Raw genomic sequence first — 15,948 nt, 5'->3', positions numbered from 1 at the left:
AAACAACTTCTGTATTGTCTATGTATTGCGTAATCAACCTCTGAATTTCAATAAAATGGGCCTAAGTACATAGAAAATATTTACAAAGAAAATACAAACAAGCAAACTTAACCTACAAATAAGCAAACAAACCATCAACTGTATTTAGAATATAACTACCCAGTCAAGTTTTGGAGTTCACTACTATTAATTACAAATATACAAATACAATAACAAACTGTACATAGGAATTTACTAACACAGTATACACAACTACAAGAACATAGTAAGTTAGTAAACATTTAGAATGAAAAAAGAAGTAGAACAAGAACAAAGAAAAACCCAACATTTTAAGGAATATCATATTCATATTTCATGTGCAATAAGCACAAATGAAATAAAATATAAGTTTTTCCTTGTATCGAAAGAATAAAATTTAGTCTTCAGTCTACAACTGAGTTGACTTTTGTCTAGTGTTAATATTGTTGCTCTTGTTAGATTTTCCTCATGAAAGTCTTGGATTTCTTCATTATAAATTTTTACACTGCATGAATTGCTGATCTAATTATTGTGAATTTATTCCAAAAGTAAGCATTCTGTCATATTTTAAGCCATCTCAAATAGATATTTATTTAAGTTCGTGATGTCAACAGAAAGTGAACTGTAATTGTCATGTATAATCTGCAATTAATTTGCGAATTCTGTTTTCCTTTGTGAGTAGAAGTACACTAGTTTGGACAACAACGATTATTCTATGATTGGTGAAAATAAAGTCGGCGGAGGAATATATACATATAATACCAATATTAGAAATTAGTGGGTTAAAGTTAGTACAGAAGAATAATTTGACTCACTAACTCTGACATACATAACTTTGAGAATTCTAAATCAATTGTGTATTCTGGAAATGTGGTAATACAATTACACAGATTGTACAGTTCTGTACCACATGAAGACATCAGATGATAGTAAATTATTGTTCAGATACAAGTTATCTGAAAGTTGGCTTCTCAACTTGCTATTAGTACACTACAAAAAATGAAATGAAATATTTCAGTTTAACGTCCCACGATTATGCCTTTAGGCTAAGGAAGACGATGATGGAAAAATTGTTGTAATGATGGTGTGGGAGGAAGCGGGAGAACCCTAAGAAAACCCGCGGACATGATGATGTCCACCACAAACTTACTTGGCCAGGAATTGAACAAAGACCCCATGCATCAGATGTAAGAGCTCTAACACTGCGCCACCGTGTCCTCCTAGTAGACTACAGATTCTTGGGATGTTAACAGTAAAAAATCTTATAAAAAACGGAAATCGTGATCGTGACGGGGACAAATAACCTAAATGCTGGCGTACCCATTAAACCTCAATCAATCAATAAAAAACGGAAAATCCTCATGAAAGTCAAACAATGTATTTATGTGTATTTACGTTTTTAAACTGTACATATTCACAACGGGAAGTAATTGTATCTTACCAATGATAACTGTGTATTTACGCAATGGATGCGTGTTTAATTACAATGCGTGTTTATGTAATTACTTTCAGATCACACATTCGTCTTAACCAACTTATACAGTGTTAGCTGGTAAAAAGGATTCAGAAGAGAAAATTACATATCGGTTACAATTTCTGACGCTGATAGGATACATATGTGTTTCCACATCGAAAGTAGTTACACATCATGCAAATCCTAAAACATTTAATTGCCCACTAAATAAATAAATAAGTACATAACGTTAATGATATAGTAGGACTGATATGGACCTCCCCCTAAAAAGAAAATATGATTGCATAATATGTTTAATATGCATGAATCTAAGTAACGCAAACAGACTTGATGCTTGCTACATTATTCGTCATTTTATTTCAGATCAATAAAAATCAGGTATTTAAATGAATTGGAGATCCATTTTATTTGTTGTCGAAATTCCTTATTTTGATTTGATCTAGAAGATTTTGTATACTTTATCTTCTATCTTTTCGTACGTCTCTGACATTGGTTTCTGAATTTATGCTTTAAGTGAACCCGATGTCTTATAATCTGTAAACCAACTTGTGGCTCATGTAGCTATATGAGATCTACGTACATTAGCATGCCAGCAGCAACCATACAAGAAGCAAATTTACAAATACAAAAATGATTTAAAGATGATTTTACAGTCAAAGGCCAGCGAAATAAAACTCGGCAGATACCGGTGAAAGGAAAGCAATGCACTCATACGTCGATAATCTATACCAGCGTTTCTCAAACTGTGGTCCTTGAGATCTGCCCTTGTGGTCGTCTTAGAACGTTAATCCAAAAGAGACAGAAGAAATTAAAATTAAAGTGAACTATGCATCACAGACTATAGCTGGGAATCTCAGCGATTATAGATATAATAAAGATTATACAAATTCTAATAGCTTATACAGGGTGTTTCAAAACAACACCCACAATATTTGGGAGGTGATTCCTCACACCAAGATAAGACTAAAAGTATAGACCAAGCTGGGTTCACAAATGCTTCCTTTCGGAGTTATAGGTTGCCGGAAACATGAGAAAAAAAATGAACTGTAAAGGTCCATAGCACCAAAACTATGGGACCTACCGCAGCCGGGTCAAGACTTCATTTAGGAACTAGCATGTGCCCTATCCAAATATCCGAGTTTCAGAATCCTGTGGTACTTCCGCAACAATTTTTGTAGAGGTAGTTGGAGAGTACTTCAAATTATATGCCCGCAGCCCAACTCATTCTATAAAAATTGTTGCATGAGTACCGCAGGATTTTGAAACATGTATTTATGGGTAGCGCACGTATTAGTTCCTAAGTGAAGTCTTAACCCGACTACGGTAGGTCCCATAGTTATGGAGCTACGGACCTTTAAAGTTCATTTTTTTCATGTTTTCGGCAGCCTATAACTTCGAAAGGAAGCATTTGTGAACCCAAGTTGGTCTATACTTTTTGTCTTATCCTGGTGTCAGGAATCACCTCCCAAGCGTTGTCGGTGTTGTTTTGGAACATCCTGTATAGATGTATAGATAAATAACAAATGAATAAATTTATTATAAAATGTTACTGATACCCTTTAATTAAAAAGAGAAAATGATATATTCTTTTTTAATTTAACGTCCCACGTTTACGCTCTTTCGGCTAAAGGAGACGGATGATTATTATGCTTTCCCACCGAGAAACAAGCACGGAACCACGTACACGAAAGGGCGCGTGCTAACCCCTACACAAGCAATAAGGGATATATTACAAAAAGACTCACGCATATATTCTTCTATTAATCTATACTATATAATTGAAAGTGACTATGTTTGTGACTCTTAATCTCTTGAACCATCCGACCGATCTCGATCAAACTTTCAACATAGATAAGGTTCGAGCCTGGGATGTTTTCTTTATTTCACTTTTACAGTGGAACGAAGGGGAGGGGGAGGGGGAGATATATATGTTAAAAAATGTAAAAATAAATGTGACTGTCTTTGTGACTTCATCACGCTTAAACCACCCCACCGATCTTTAAAAAAATTCAACATACATGAGGTTCGGACCTGAGATGTTTTTTTATCATATCACTTTAACGGTAGAACTTAGAAGAGGGAAAGAGGAGGGGAGAAATCTATGAAAATAAATAAAACTTAATAACTCTTGAGTCACCAGACCTATCTTGATCAAACTTTCAACATTGATAAGGTTCGGGCCTGCGATGTTTTCGTTATTTCATTTTTACGGTGGAACCTAGGGGATGGGGATATATATATATATATATATATATATATATATATATATATATATATATATATATACTGTATATATATAAGGAATAAAAATATAAGTGACCGTCTTTGTGACTTCATCACGCTTTAACCACAGGACCGATCTTAACCAAATTTTCAATATGGATGAAGTTCGGACCTGGGGTGGTTTTTATCATATCACTGTGACGGTAGACCTTAGGGGAGAGGGAGGAGAGGGGACAAATATATAAAAATAAATAAAACAACTCTTGGAACACCCAACCGATCTCGATCAAATTTTCAACATAGATGACGTTCGGGCTTGGGATACTTTTTATCATTTAACTTTGACGGTGCAACGTAGGGGAGGGGGAGGGGAGATATATGTAAAAAAAAAAAAATAAAAATGAAAGTGACTGTCTATCGGCCGTGTGCACCAACGAAGTTCAACTGTTGAACGAGGATCATAGCCAAGTTCAGTGAAAATGTCTGTTGCACCAACAACGTTCAAGGATAAGTGTCGGTCAAATGGTGGATGAACTTGGTTTTAGCTTGAACGGCCGAATTTGGGGGTTTAAACTTCGTTGATCCAAGTCAGTCTGTTTACATTTAATAATGTCTTTGTATTTTTCCACTAATGAAATTACAATTTTCGTGATCGGAGAAATTTTCTGCTCGTGGTTTCATTATTTTTCCCTAGATATAATGTATATCAATAAAATGAAATAAATGTTCTGAAATTTTAGGAATACAGTTCTTTTTTAATTTTCAGGTAACGTCTGTTAACTAGCAAAAAGAAATAAGGAAGATATGTAGCTAGAAAACCTGCGAGACTGTAGCTTTACAATAAAGAACCCACTTGAAATAAACTAGTACTGTGCGGTTTTTTTTTTTTTTTTTTTTTTTTTTGACAAAATCAGGTCAGCATTTTTGACAATGTATTTTCTAAACAATTTTCCAGTAAAGGTAAACCTTAGGAGGGCATACAAGTTATGTCTATAAATACAGTATTTTCTTGTCAAAATTCCATGCAAACAGCGTAAAACATATCCAGTTATTCCTAGAGTGTTATCAACCAATTGCGTACAATTGTATAAGACACATAGAAACTTAGCTACTATAGTGAAAGCCACACGTCTCGAAACCACGCACCAAACTTCGCAAGCTACTCATTACAAGCTATTTTTGAACCTATTATGGTTTACGCCAAGGTGAAGCTGCTGGGCTATATTCGAGGTGCGTACGTAGTGAAGAGGCAAATTTGCGATGGTAGGTATACGTGTAAGCAAATTAAGGGTTCACTCCAGCAGACAGTTCTACCAAATAGAAAATTTATAGGTAAAAAACGACGTGAAATATTTTTCATGATGGAATGAAAGTGTGAATATAAGTAATTACCATCTATCACAGCATTGATAAAGAAATTATTGTATGTGTAAGTGCTCTTCCACTGTCCTCGTTTATGTATATACCCCGTCGCTGACGCGCCTGCTCCCTATGGACGCAACCGCTCGGGCCACCCTACTGCGCTCCTACTCTAAGTCGGTTAGATAGCATTCGTGCTTTTTAGTGGCCACCTAATATAACTTGGTTTGTGTTTTATACACAGTAGTTTTTATGTTATACGCCTACACTTTATTTATACGTTACTGAGCCCAGTAGCGTACCCAGGTATTTATTTCGGGGGGGGGTCCAAACTAAATATGAAGGTATTTTATATTAAAATTCCTAAAATTGCCCCTAAAATTAGGCAAAATTTTTAAAAAGTCGTAATTTCGGGGGGGGTCCGTACCCCCAGGTCCCCCCCCCTTGCGTACGTCCCTGACTGAGCCATCCTAGTCAATTCCCAAGTAGTCATGGTGCTCTTCATTTAGTGCATGCTATGCTAAAAGAAAGCTCTAATCTAACCTGAAAATGTAAAAAAGCGTCAGGATTTGGTAGAACCGTCTCCTCGAGTGATGAACAAATTAGTACAAAAAATACATACCAATCTGTAGTAGGTGATCACTACAAGCTAGTTTTGCATTATAATTGCATAATCATGAACAATACGTTTTAACGCTGTTTCTAAAATCACAGATTACTTACATGTGTAACGAATGTATTTTGAGAAATTGCACCGAAAATCAGGAAGGTGATATTTTCCACAGTGGTCTTTCCTTATGCACACACCACCATCGCTAATGTGCCTGCTTTTGGGAACAAAATCACGAGCGATCCCTCAAATTGTGCCCTGCTTCGAATCGGAATAAATACAAACTTAGGTTGTTTTGGCCATTTAGCACATATTCGTGCGTAGTTTTTGCACTTATTGTATTTATAACGTATAAGTTTGCAAGCATATTATAAATGTGTTCGTAGCTGGTGAACAGGTGAGAAACTAAAAATGCAGAAGTCGTTAGATCATAAATGGAAAGAATAAATGGTAGCGCTTTTCAACTTTACCTACGCTAACTAGGAATTGTAGGCAAACACCAACAGGGAAAAGGATGTAAAAGTCATTAGAATAACGTGTTCACGATGAAATATGAATAACTGTTGAATCTATTTTCCCCATCAGTGGATTCCAGAAGTTTTTTTTAAATTTTTTTTTTATTTTTTATTTTCTAGTAGTGGCGAATTTAAATATAGTGGGGATGAAATGTACTAGGAATCCACATTGAGGATGATAGGATGGTCCATGTTCCGTTAAGGGGGTCCAAAACTACACTGGGCCCCTTAAGCTAACCTGACCTAAGCTAACCTAACCTAACATAACGTTATATTATGTAATCAAACGAAAATAAATAGAAAGTGGTGGTGTCAAAGACACTGGACCCCCTTAACGGAACATTGACCGATAGGATATGGTCATGAGGAAATTTCATGGTTCTCGCGGAGAAGTTCCCCCGGTCAATTCATGAAATCACCATTGGTCCATTATAGATTCACATTATATTTGTTCTTTGTTATAAGTTTAGTGTAATCTTTATGGTGCAGTTTTACTATAGAGGCTACGGATCCATAGATTGTAAAATATATGGAAAAAATTGCAGACGTCATAATTTGTCCATTTTATGTCGAGAACAACGTGCAGTTTTACTATACGTATCCATAGTATAAGTAGTAGTAGGAAAGAGTGGGAAGCCCCTGGGTTCTGTTCTCGACATAAAATGGAAAAAATAAAGACTTCCCCATATTTCTCTATATATTTTGCAATCTGTGTATCCGTATAGTAAAACTGCACGGAGAACAGAACCCAACAAACTCCTGCGGGACCTCTAACCCTTTCCTACTACTACTAGTACTACAACTTATACTATGGATTCGTATAGTAAAACTACACGCTACAATCTAATCTAAAATCTACTACCAATATTGCAACACCAAGTATTACTCGCTTATTTTATTACAGGTATAATTTATTAGCCCATTCTTTGATTATCTATTCAGCAGAGAGGCACACAATCTCGAGAGTCGAGAACCCCGGCACACGGTATGCTTTCTTCAATTGTTACTTTGTTAAACGAAGGTTAAAGACAAAAGATGACAACCAATCAGAGTCGATTTTACAAATTGACCGAAGTTTACTTAAACGAGATTTACTGAACTTCGATTTTCAATGGTGCAACGAAATTCTGGGAACCACGTTTAAACTTGAAAGTTTAATGTTGAACGCGTTTAAGTAAACGCTCGTTTAAACTTCGTTGGTGCACACGGCTGTATGTGACTTCACTCTTGAACCACCTGACCGATCTCGATCAAATTTTCAACATAGATGAGGTTCGGGCCTGGGATAGTATTTATCTATTCACTTTGACGATAGAACTTAGGGGAGGAGGTAGGAGGGGGAGATACATAAAAATAAATAAAACTTAATAACTCTTGAACCACCGGACCGATCTCGATCAAACGTTCAACATAGATAAGGTTCGGGCCTGGGATGTTTTCATTTCACTTTTACAGTGCAACGAAGGGGAGGAGGGGATATATGTATGTATGTGTGTGTGTGTGTGTAAAAAAAAAAAAAGTAAAAATAAAAGTGACTGTCTTTGTGACTTCATCACGCTTAAACCACCCGACCGATCTTTAAAAAAAATCAACATACATGAGGTTAGGACCTGAGATGGTTTTTATCATATCATTTTGATGATGTAACTTAAAGGAGGGGAAAGACGTTTACAAATGATCGAAAACGACCGATATTAGTGTCGAATCTATAGTTTTTGAGGTCGCTGAGATGAACAGTGACACTTCAGATGCCATTTAAATCCAAACTGAGCCCCGCAAAAATTGTGGGAGGGGAGGGATATATATATATATATATATATATATATATATATATATATATATATATATATATATATATATAATCAAAATTACCAATATCAGTGTCGAATTCATACTTTTCGGGGTCGCTGGGATGAACAATGACACTTGCGATTCCGTGGCTCGTGACATGGGGAGGAGAGGGGATATATAAAAAATCATCGAAAATGACCAATATCAAGGAGAGCTTTAGTAATGGTAAAAAGTAACTGACTAACGAAACATATTACTATTTTTTCTTAATTTAACCCAGCGAAGCGGGTAATTGATGCTAGTACCACTATAAAAATGAAAAAAATGAAATGAAATCTTTAAGTTTTACGCCCCACGGTTATGCCGATTAGGCTAAAGGAGACGGTGACAATGCGAAATGAATGAAATGGTGAAATAAAGTGGGAGGGAACGGGAGAATCCCGACAAAACCCACGAGCACGGTGTTTGTCCACCACAAAGTCCACAAGGCGCGAGCTGGGATCGAACCAGGGACCCCAAGTACCGGAGGTGAACGCTCTACCACTGAGCCACCGCATCCCCCCTCCCCACTATAAAAATGAGTCAGTTATATTACATTAAAATTATATATAAATGTACTAATATTGGCCAAAAGAAAAATAAATGCTTAGGAAGAGTACAAGAGTATACCACAGAATATTATGACTAATAAAAGTAGTTCCACTTGAAAAATACTGTTCTACACGATTAGAAACAAAATTTTTCATTGTAACAACAGATGGTGCATAGATCTGTCGAAGAAATGTTTGGATGGGTGAGTGAAGCCAATGCTAGACTCTCTCCTGCATTTCTTGCTGAGACCAAAGATGTATCTCCAAATTTCTCTCCCAACTTTTTAAACACATAGGATTACAATGGAACAGGAGAGTTAAAACTTCCAATTGGAATCTTCGAGTTGCAGTCTGTGTACAGCTCACTGTATAGGGCCTAGAGTTATCGTGAAGTACGACGCCATCTCGCCTAACACACCTCTTGGTTTTCATCTCTTGCTGTAACGATGCAAGCGTGTTGGTGTGTTTATTGGCATTAATAGTCGCACTTATTGCGTGAAATTCAATTAAGAATAGATACTAAGTGACTGTTAATTTTACTGACTTCCACCGAGTTTCATTTGACTGATCCTTATATTTTCTACTAACTACAACTCAACAACATCAACGTAGTCTCGGGTATTTAATTTTCCTGTTTAGAAGCTACTACGCTAATCAACAAGAAGTACATAAACTAGAGGGTTATCCGTACTATTATTATATTTCGAAAAATATATGTAATGATGTATTTTACTTACTTGTTCTCGTTTTACCCGTTGTATTTGATGCCATGCAGTTCTGGTATCTAAGCGTTTGTGGGCCAAGGCTATCAGTCTAAAACCACTAGATGCATACTCCGTTAAAAGATCACTGAAGTTTTCAGGCACTGAAATGGATATATGTTTCTATAAGTACAACATTATAAGTCATTTTAGACATACTCAATCACATATTTTACTTGTATCAAAAGGAACTGCTAAAAGCGCTTTCTTATGACTACGTGGATAGTAGCACAGCAGACCCGAGTTTGATTCCAAGTGAAAGTACACATGGTTGGGATTCCATATTAAGCTGAAAGTCCATGTATTATGCAGCCTTATTGATACAAGAAAAAGACATATGGAAGTTCTGGGAACAACTTGTCAAAGTGGGTACGATAATAACGATAGAAGGAAGATAGAAAAGAAAATAAGACGCTGAAAAGAACAGAAGATGGAAAAGAAGAAAGAGGAAACGCAAGATAGTACAGAAGAGTTCAAGAAAACTTCTGAGATGAAGATTTTGTTGGAAAAAGAAGCAACACAGACCTTCACGAAAGGAAGGAAAAAAAATCGAAAATATTCAAAACGACAGTAAAGAGGGGAAAGAGATTGATAAGCAGATGGAAAGTGTTATTTATAGAGTCAACTGCAAGGACTACAATATGGGTACATGGGTAAGGCAAAGAGGTTAAAGACTGAAACAACAAAAGGACGTCATGAGATTGAGAAGGAAACGTAAAAGCAATCATATACATATACAAGCAGTGATGCTTTCAGAAGATATTCTCAGGAAAAATTTCAATATACAGGGGATTAAATAATAGCGCGAAATACTGAAAACCACGTTGAGCATGATCAGAGATATGAACCTCAGGGAGTATTTTGTAGCTCCTTAACAGAAATTTCTTCCGGGTCACCTCTTGAAATCACCACTGTATATAAGACACTCAACATTAAATAGGCTGGATAGATTGGGGGGCAAAAGCGGTAATTTTGGAACTGGAAGGAAGAAAAAAAGTCAGAAAATGGAAAGAGGCAAGATTAATCAGAGAAGCATATAATGGGAAAAGGTACTTATTGGAGAGGAGAGAAAGAAATAGAGGTAGAAGGAAATAGCTAACAAAGGACGAATGATGCGCCGATGTCTTCAGTTGATTTAAGTTTATTCAGCTGCTTTCGAACATGACTGACAGGTACAAGAGTTACTCTTTAATTGATTTCTGTACAGAAAGTGATTGTTTTAACTGGAAATGTTAGATGGTTGGCTCTATGAATAAGCGGCGTATTCGAATGGTCTGTATACACATGTGCAATTAGGAAACGAAACTGATTCGTTTGCTGCAAAGTTAGTTTCGGCACAGACGATTTTCGTAATGGTCAATTTTGCGTGTGACTTTGGCAATACTTGCAGAAATGTTCAGCTTGGCCGGTTGCCAATGTCTGAACGATGATTTGAAGAAAAGGAATTTGTAGACGCTCATAATCTTTCAGAGTATCGCTTCCAGCACTGAGTCTCTTATATCATTCAAAAAGATGGCAATGAGAAAGGCAATTGTCCCCATAAACCCTTTTCAACATCTCAAATGTTTCTATTGGAGTTTTCGTTAAGCATGCACAGTAACTTCATATTCACTCTTTGGTCCATAGCTGGAATGGTGACGAGGTGTCATATCATCATTCTATAGTTAGCCGCGTCATGCGCCACACTGGCGACGCCAAGCTGGAAATTTCTGCAAGTGTTTCCAAGTTCACGAGAAATATACACCACTACGAGAAACTTCTGTGATAACTAACTTCGCAGCACAAAAAAATCAGTCTCATTTTCTAATTGCCGCATTATATATAGGCTATGCTATTGTTCATGTATTTTTTGAACATTCTTGTGTCCGATTACGATATACGGAAACGTTACACTGTATACTGGCTTCTGTTAAGTATATGTAGGTTGTTTACAATTAAATAAGTTTAATGTAACATATCTACACTATCAAATAGTGGTTTAATAGAAGTTTCAATACTGAAAAAGGATGTGAAAGTTAAACATATACATAGAATATTCTACTTTTAATCTATCCTTTTATTCCTAACAAAACAATGCAAAACTTGAACGATTAAAATGAATAATTACTAAAATATGAGGTATCAATAATAAAAATATCCAATGGCCTGTCGTGTTGAGCTCCTTCCAAAGTTCTTTTTCAACTACACCTGGCGCATGCCGAAATAGTATTTAAAACTTTGGCTGACTTCCTTCTAAAATACTTTCCTATTTTTCATTGTTAGTGTTTTCAGTGTAAAATGATCTTTATCCGCTATATGGTATCAATTTATACAAACGTTCTCTTTATGTGAATTGCTTGGATTCTAATTTGAATTATGCATTTTTTATTACTTTTTTATTTTTATAACGGAGAATACAGAACATTTTATTATGTTAAAATGATCTTACTTAAAATATAGGTACCGTGTTGCCGATTATGCACATGAGTTATTACTCAGTTAAAATGTGTTCTAAGCCGCTGATTAATACTTAAAAGGAGTGTTTTCTAAGCCAACCATGCACAAACAACTGGAAATTTTCTATATGCATGTTATAGAACATTTCAGAATATTGCTGAAAAATATCTTTGAATATACAACAAATGAAAGTCTGCTTTGTCGTCCTTTATTACGATTATGCAATATAAGATTATATTGTTAGTGCGTACAGCTCATGCATTTAGACGAACAGTGTATACAATATGCGCAATAAAATTGGAAGAGTCCATTACGGAGTGATAAAAAAGAAAGGGATGTGTTGGTCAGTCGGTTATAAGCATTGAAACGGTGCGTATCGCGCGGTGTCGCGTGTAGATCGGTTTTGTCCGGTGTTGCCAATCGTACAGTGATGGCACCAGTACAAAGTAAACTCAAGGGTAAAGTGCTGCACAGCCAAATGCGGGAGGTTGTTGCGAACGTGTATAAGTTCATGAAAACGGAAGCTGAGCGGGGAGCTCTAACTATTAAATTAAGTTCTGTTTTAGAGAGAGTTTCCACAGCAACTGGCGTGTCCCTAAGTTCAGTACGTCGGACAAAAGATGAACTTGCAAGTATCGAGTCGGGTGCATCTGGGTCATTCACAACACCGCATAAAGAAAGGCCCAGAAAATCAAGGAAGGCGGAACTAGATGACTTCAATGAAACTGTTGTGCGTCGAACAGTAAATGATTTTCATATAATAGAAAAGCAAAGGCCAACCCTAAAAGAAGTCCACTCTAAATTAACCCAGTCCATAAATTTCGATGGCAGCCTGAACACACTTAGGAAGATACTCTTTACTCTTGGATTTAAATGGAGAAAAAAAAAAAACTAGAAACAATAGACACGTTTTAATTGAACAAAGCAATATCCGGACACAAAGAATTTCCTTTTTGCGAAGCATAAGGAAATACAGAAATGATTCTCGTCCTATTGGATAGGACAGGTACACATGGATGGGACAGGTACAAGCGTTGCACACATCACCTTATGGTTGGAGCGATGAATCATTACATGGATTGTTCTCCCCGATTTCGAAGGGGAAGATAATAATGATCATTCACGCCGGCAGCGAAGAAGGTTTTGTGCCAAACGCGTATGTAAGATTTAAATCTGGCCAGAAAACTGGGGATTATCATCATGATATGGATTATCAAAATTATGGAAAGTGGTTGAAAGAAAAATTAATTTCCAATTTACCCTCTCGAAAAAATGAAATGAAATGAAATCTTTAGTTTTACGTCCCACGGATATGCCGGTTAGGCTAAAGGAGATGGTGATTATGAGAAATGAATGAAACGGTGGAATGAAGAAAGTGGGAGGAAACGGGAGAACCCCGAGAAAACCCACGAGCACGGTTACCCCCTCGAAGTGTGGTCGTCATTGATAATGCTCCATACCATAATAAACAAATCAATCCTCCTCCCAATTTCAATTAAGCTCGAAAGACAATGGTATTCTGGCTTACTGATAAAGACATTCCTTTCAGTGAAGACATATTGAAACCACAGTTGTACGCAATAATCAAAGCAAATAAACCAGTTCATCGCACCTCCAAAATATATACTATTCTATCTGAACATGGCCACACAGTCCTCCGTTTGCCGCCTTATCATCCAGAATTAAACTCAATAGAATTGATCTGGGCAGATGCAAAAAACTGGATTGCAGAGAAGAACACAACCTTTATATTAGATGATATGATAAAGTTGGCAGTTGAGAAATTTGCGTCAATTTCAAAGGAAGAGTGGAAACGAAAGTGTGACCATGTTAAGGCTATTGAGGAAGCATATTTTAGAAGAGAGGGTTTGTTTGATCAAAGTATGGAAACAATAATCGTTAATGTTGGAGAAGACACTGATCCGGATATGAGTGACAGCGATAACAGCTTTACTGACAGTGGTGATGAGGGTGATGATGGGAGGGGGGGACTTCCGGTGTGACAATGTCGGGTATTCGTCCCATAGACGTAGACAGCGATAGTGAGTGAATAGTTCCAGTGTGGTATTTACAACTGTTATAACTGTGATGTGAGTTTTCTTCCTTGTGATTGTTTCAACTTTGTAACTGTGTGTGTTATTTGTCTTTTCACATTTTGGAATACAAAACAACTATATTTCTTTTGTAATCCAATAAAACCATAGTGAGTTGTGAGAAGAGAAAAATGTATGGAGGAAACAGCACTTTCTTAACAAGGTAAGTTTAATTGATTTTAACACTTATCTTTGTCATACGATAGTTTGCTGAAGTGTGGTTTTATTCAATTGAGATCAATTTATTTGTGCTATTGAGGCAACTTTGACTGAAGCCGGTGTGGTTGAATAGCATTTGCATAACTCAACCTTACTGCAGTTTCTCAACTTCTTTAAAGGTCGACACATTTTGGACACCCTCTATTGAAGTATGTCAATACTTCTGGGAGTCCTACCTAGCCGCGGTAGTCCAAGTGATATTGTTGCAGACTTCGGAGCGGCAACAGGGAGGTGCGTGGATTCCAATCCAGCTGCCGACCATCCTGAATGAAGGTTTTCCCCAGTCCCGCTAGGCAAATGCCGAGACTGTATCTTTATATTAGGACCTGACCCACAACCTTCCCACGCTCTGTCCCGGCCTGAGCCATAATTGTCTAAATGCAATAAAATAAATTTAAATTTTGGGAGCCGTATGGGAAATGTATGCTGTAACTTACTTTTTTATTTGGTTACTTCCTGTGAATAAAATAGAAGAGGACAAAAGTACTCTTCTACAGTACATTTTTAACTTCGTCTTTTTAAATTTACAACATAGAATCTGTTCTTCACCTAACACCGAAGACCATTTCTAACAGCCTCTTTTCTTTCTTCTGTGTCCAAGCATTAGTTACGGAAGTTATACTGTCGTTACGAAGGAATGAAAACCACTTAGTGTTATTATATGGTGGAATGATCGGGGTGGATGGAGAGGGAGATAGCCAAAATAGCCTCACGCGGTGTTGTTCCTGTTACAGCTTATCAACCAGGAAAAAAAAAAAAAAAATATGACGTAGTTGTCAGAACAAATGGCACCTTTGTATTTATGAAACACGTGTTCACGGATCAATTCCTTGAGTCATTTTTTTTTCTCTTCCGTCTTCCTATACAAGTAAACATTTCAAGTCTATTTAAAAAAAAATTTTTTTGTCGTTCATAATTTGATTTTCGTCTGTTATTTCAGTGCACAATTTTTTGACAATTTCTGCCCTAACAGAGTTGGTACCACTGCAGCCTCCCTTCTTGAAACAATCTTATCGCTCTCGCTACTTGCTCTTTCTCTTCGAACGTAACCCACATCACTATGCTGTTCGCTCCTCCTACGTTCCTTTCTCGCGCAGCTTACTGTTTACGTCTATTTGCATGAGCTGTACGTCCGTTACTCCACAAAATTAACTCTTGAACAATTTTTTGAATTCTGATATTTGCGATAGATAACTAGAGTGATTATCTCGATCGAGTTCGTTAATGAAGTTGCATCTTCATGGGTAACGGTGACTTCACAGTTATCCTTATCCCATTTTCTTCTATTGAAACACAGATGTATAATTGTAGAATGCTAGAAACCATACATTGCGCTGTTAGATGGCAGCAAACATCCTCCAGCGGTTGACATCTACCGGACGAAATTCAAACTTCTACTACGTAATCCTTTTTATTGTGTTTAGCAGAGTTTATTTCCTTTTTTAACTTTTCTGTAGTTGTTTTATACTTAAGATAGAGTTGATTTTAATTATCCCGAAATTCCTTCCAATACCCATTACTGTTTTGTTATCACCACAGTTCTGTAATTTAAATGCCCCTGTAAGAGATCCACAAAAGTTTTCCAAGTAGCAAAGGGTTAGTATTACACTAAGTTTGAAAGTTTGACAATAACTGACGGAACTTTTTCAGAACACATTTTACTATGTCAGTATATTATAATTCTAACTTTGGATCTGACGTAATCTTGTCAAGTTAAAATTGTGGTACGCATTTAACAACATAAAGGACATTATCCAGTTTTATATATTTAGAAGCTAATGCGGAATTTACATATTTAATTTATGAAAGATCGAGAGCAAAGTCTTGACAATATCTGAAAACAGATTAACTATTTACAG

At 36.5% G+C, this 15,948-nt stretch overlaps 1 protein-coding gene across 2 annotated transcripts in view; it reads right to left on the bottom strand.

The window, feature by feature from the left end:
* Positions 1 to 15,948, bottom strand: part of LOC145671150 (polyamine-transporting ATPase 13A3-like) — a 152,607-nt gene that overhangs the window by 45,042 nt on the left and 91,617 nt on the right. For both annotated transcript variants that reach the window (XM_081739974.1, XM_081739973.1), the window contains one exon: positions 9,318 to 9,445. In XM_081739974.1, the coding sequence (XP_081596100.1) occupies positions 9,318 to 9,445 (128 nt within the window). The remainder of the gene's footprint in view (positions 1 to 9,317; positions 9,446 to 15,948) is intronic.

Source organism: Thermobia domestica, chromosome 15 (genome assembly GCF_964235325.1).
Source record: "Thermobia domestica chromosome 15, izTheDome1.hap1.1, whole genome shotgun sequence".
Classification (NCBI taxonomy): Eukaryota; Metazoa; Arthropoda; class Insecta; order Zygentoma; family Lepismatidae; genus Thermobia; species Thermobia domestica.
This window is presented reverse-complemented; position numbering and strand designations above follow the sequence as displayed.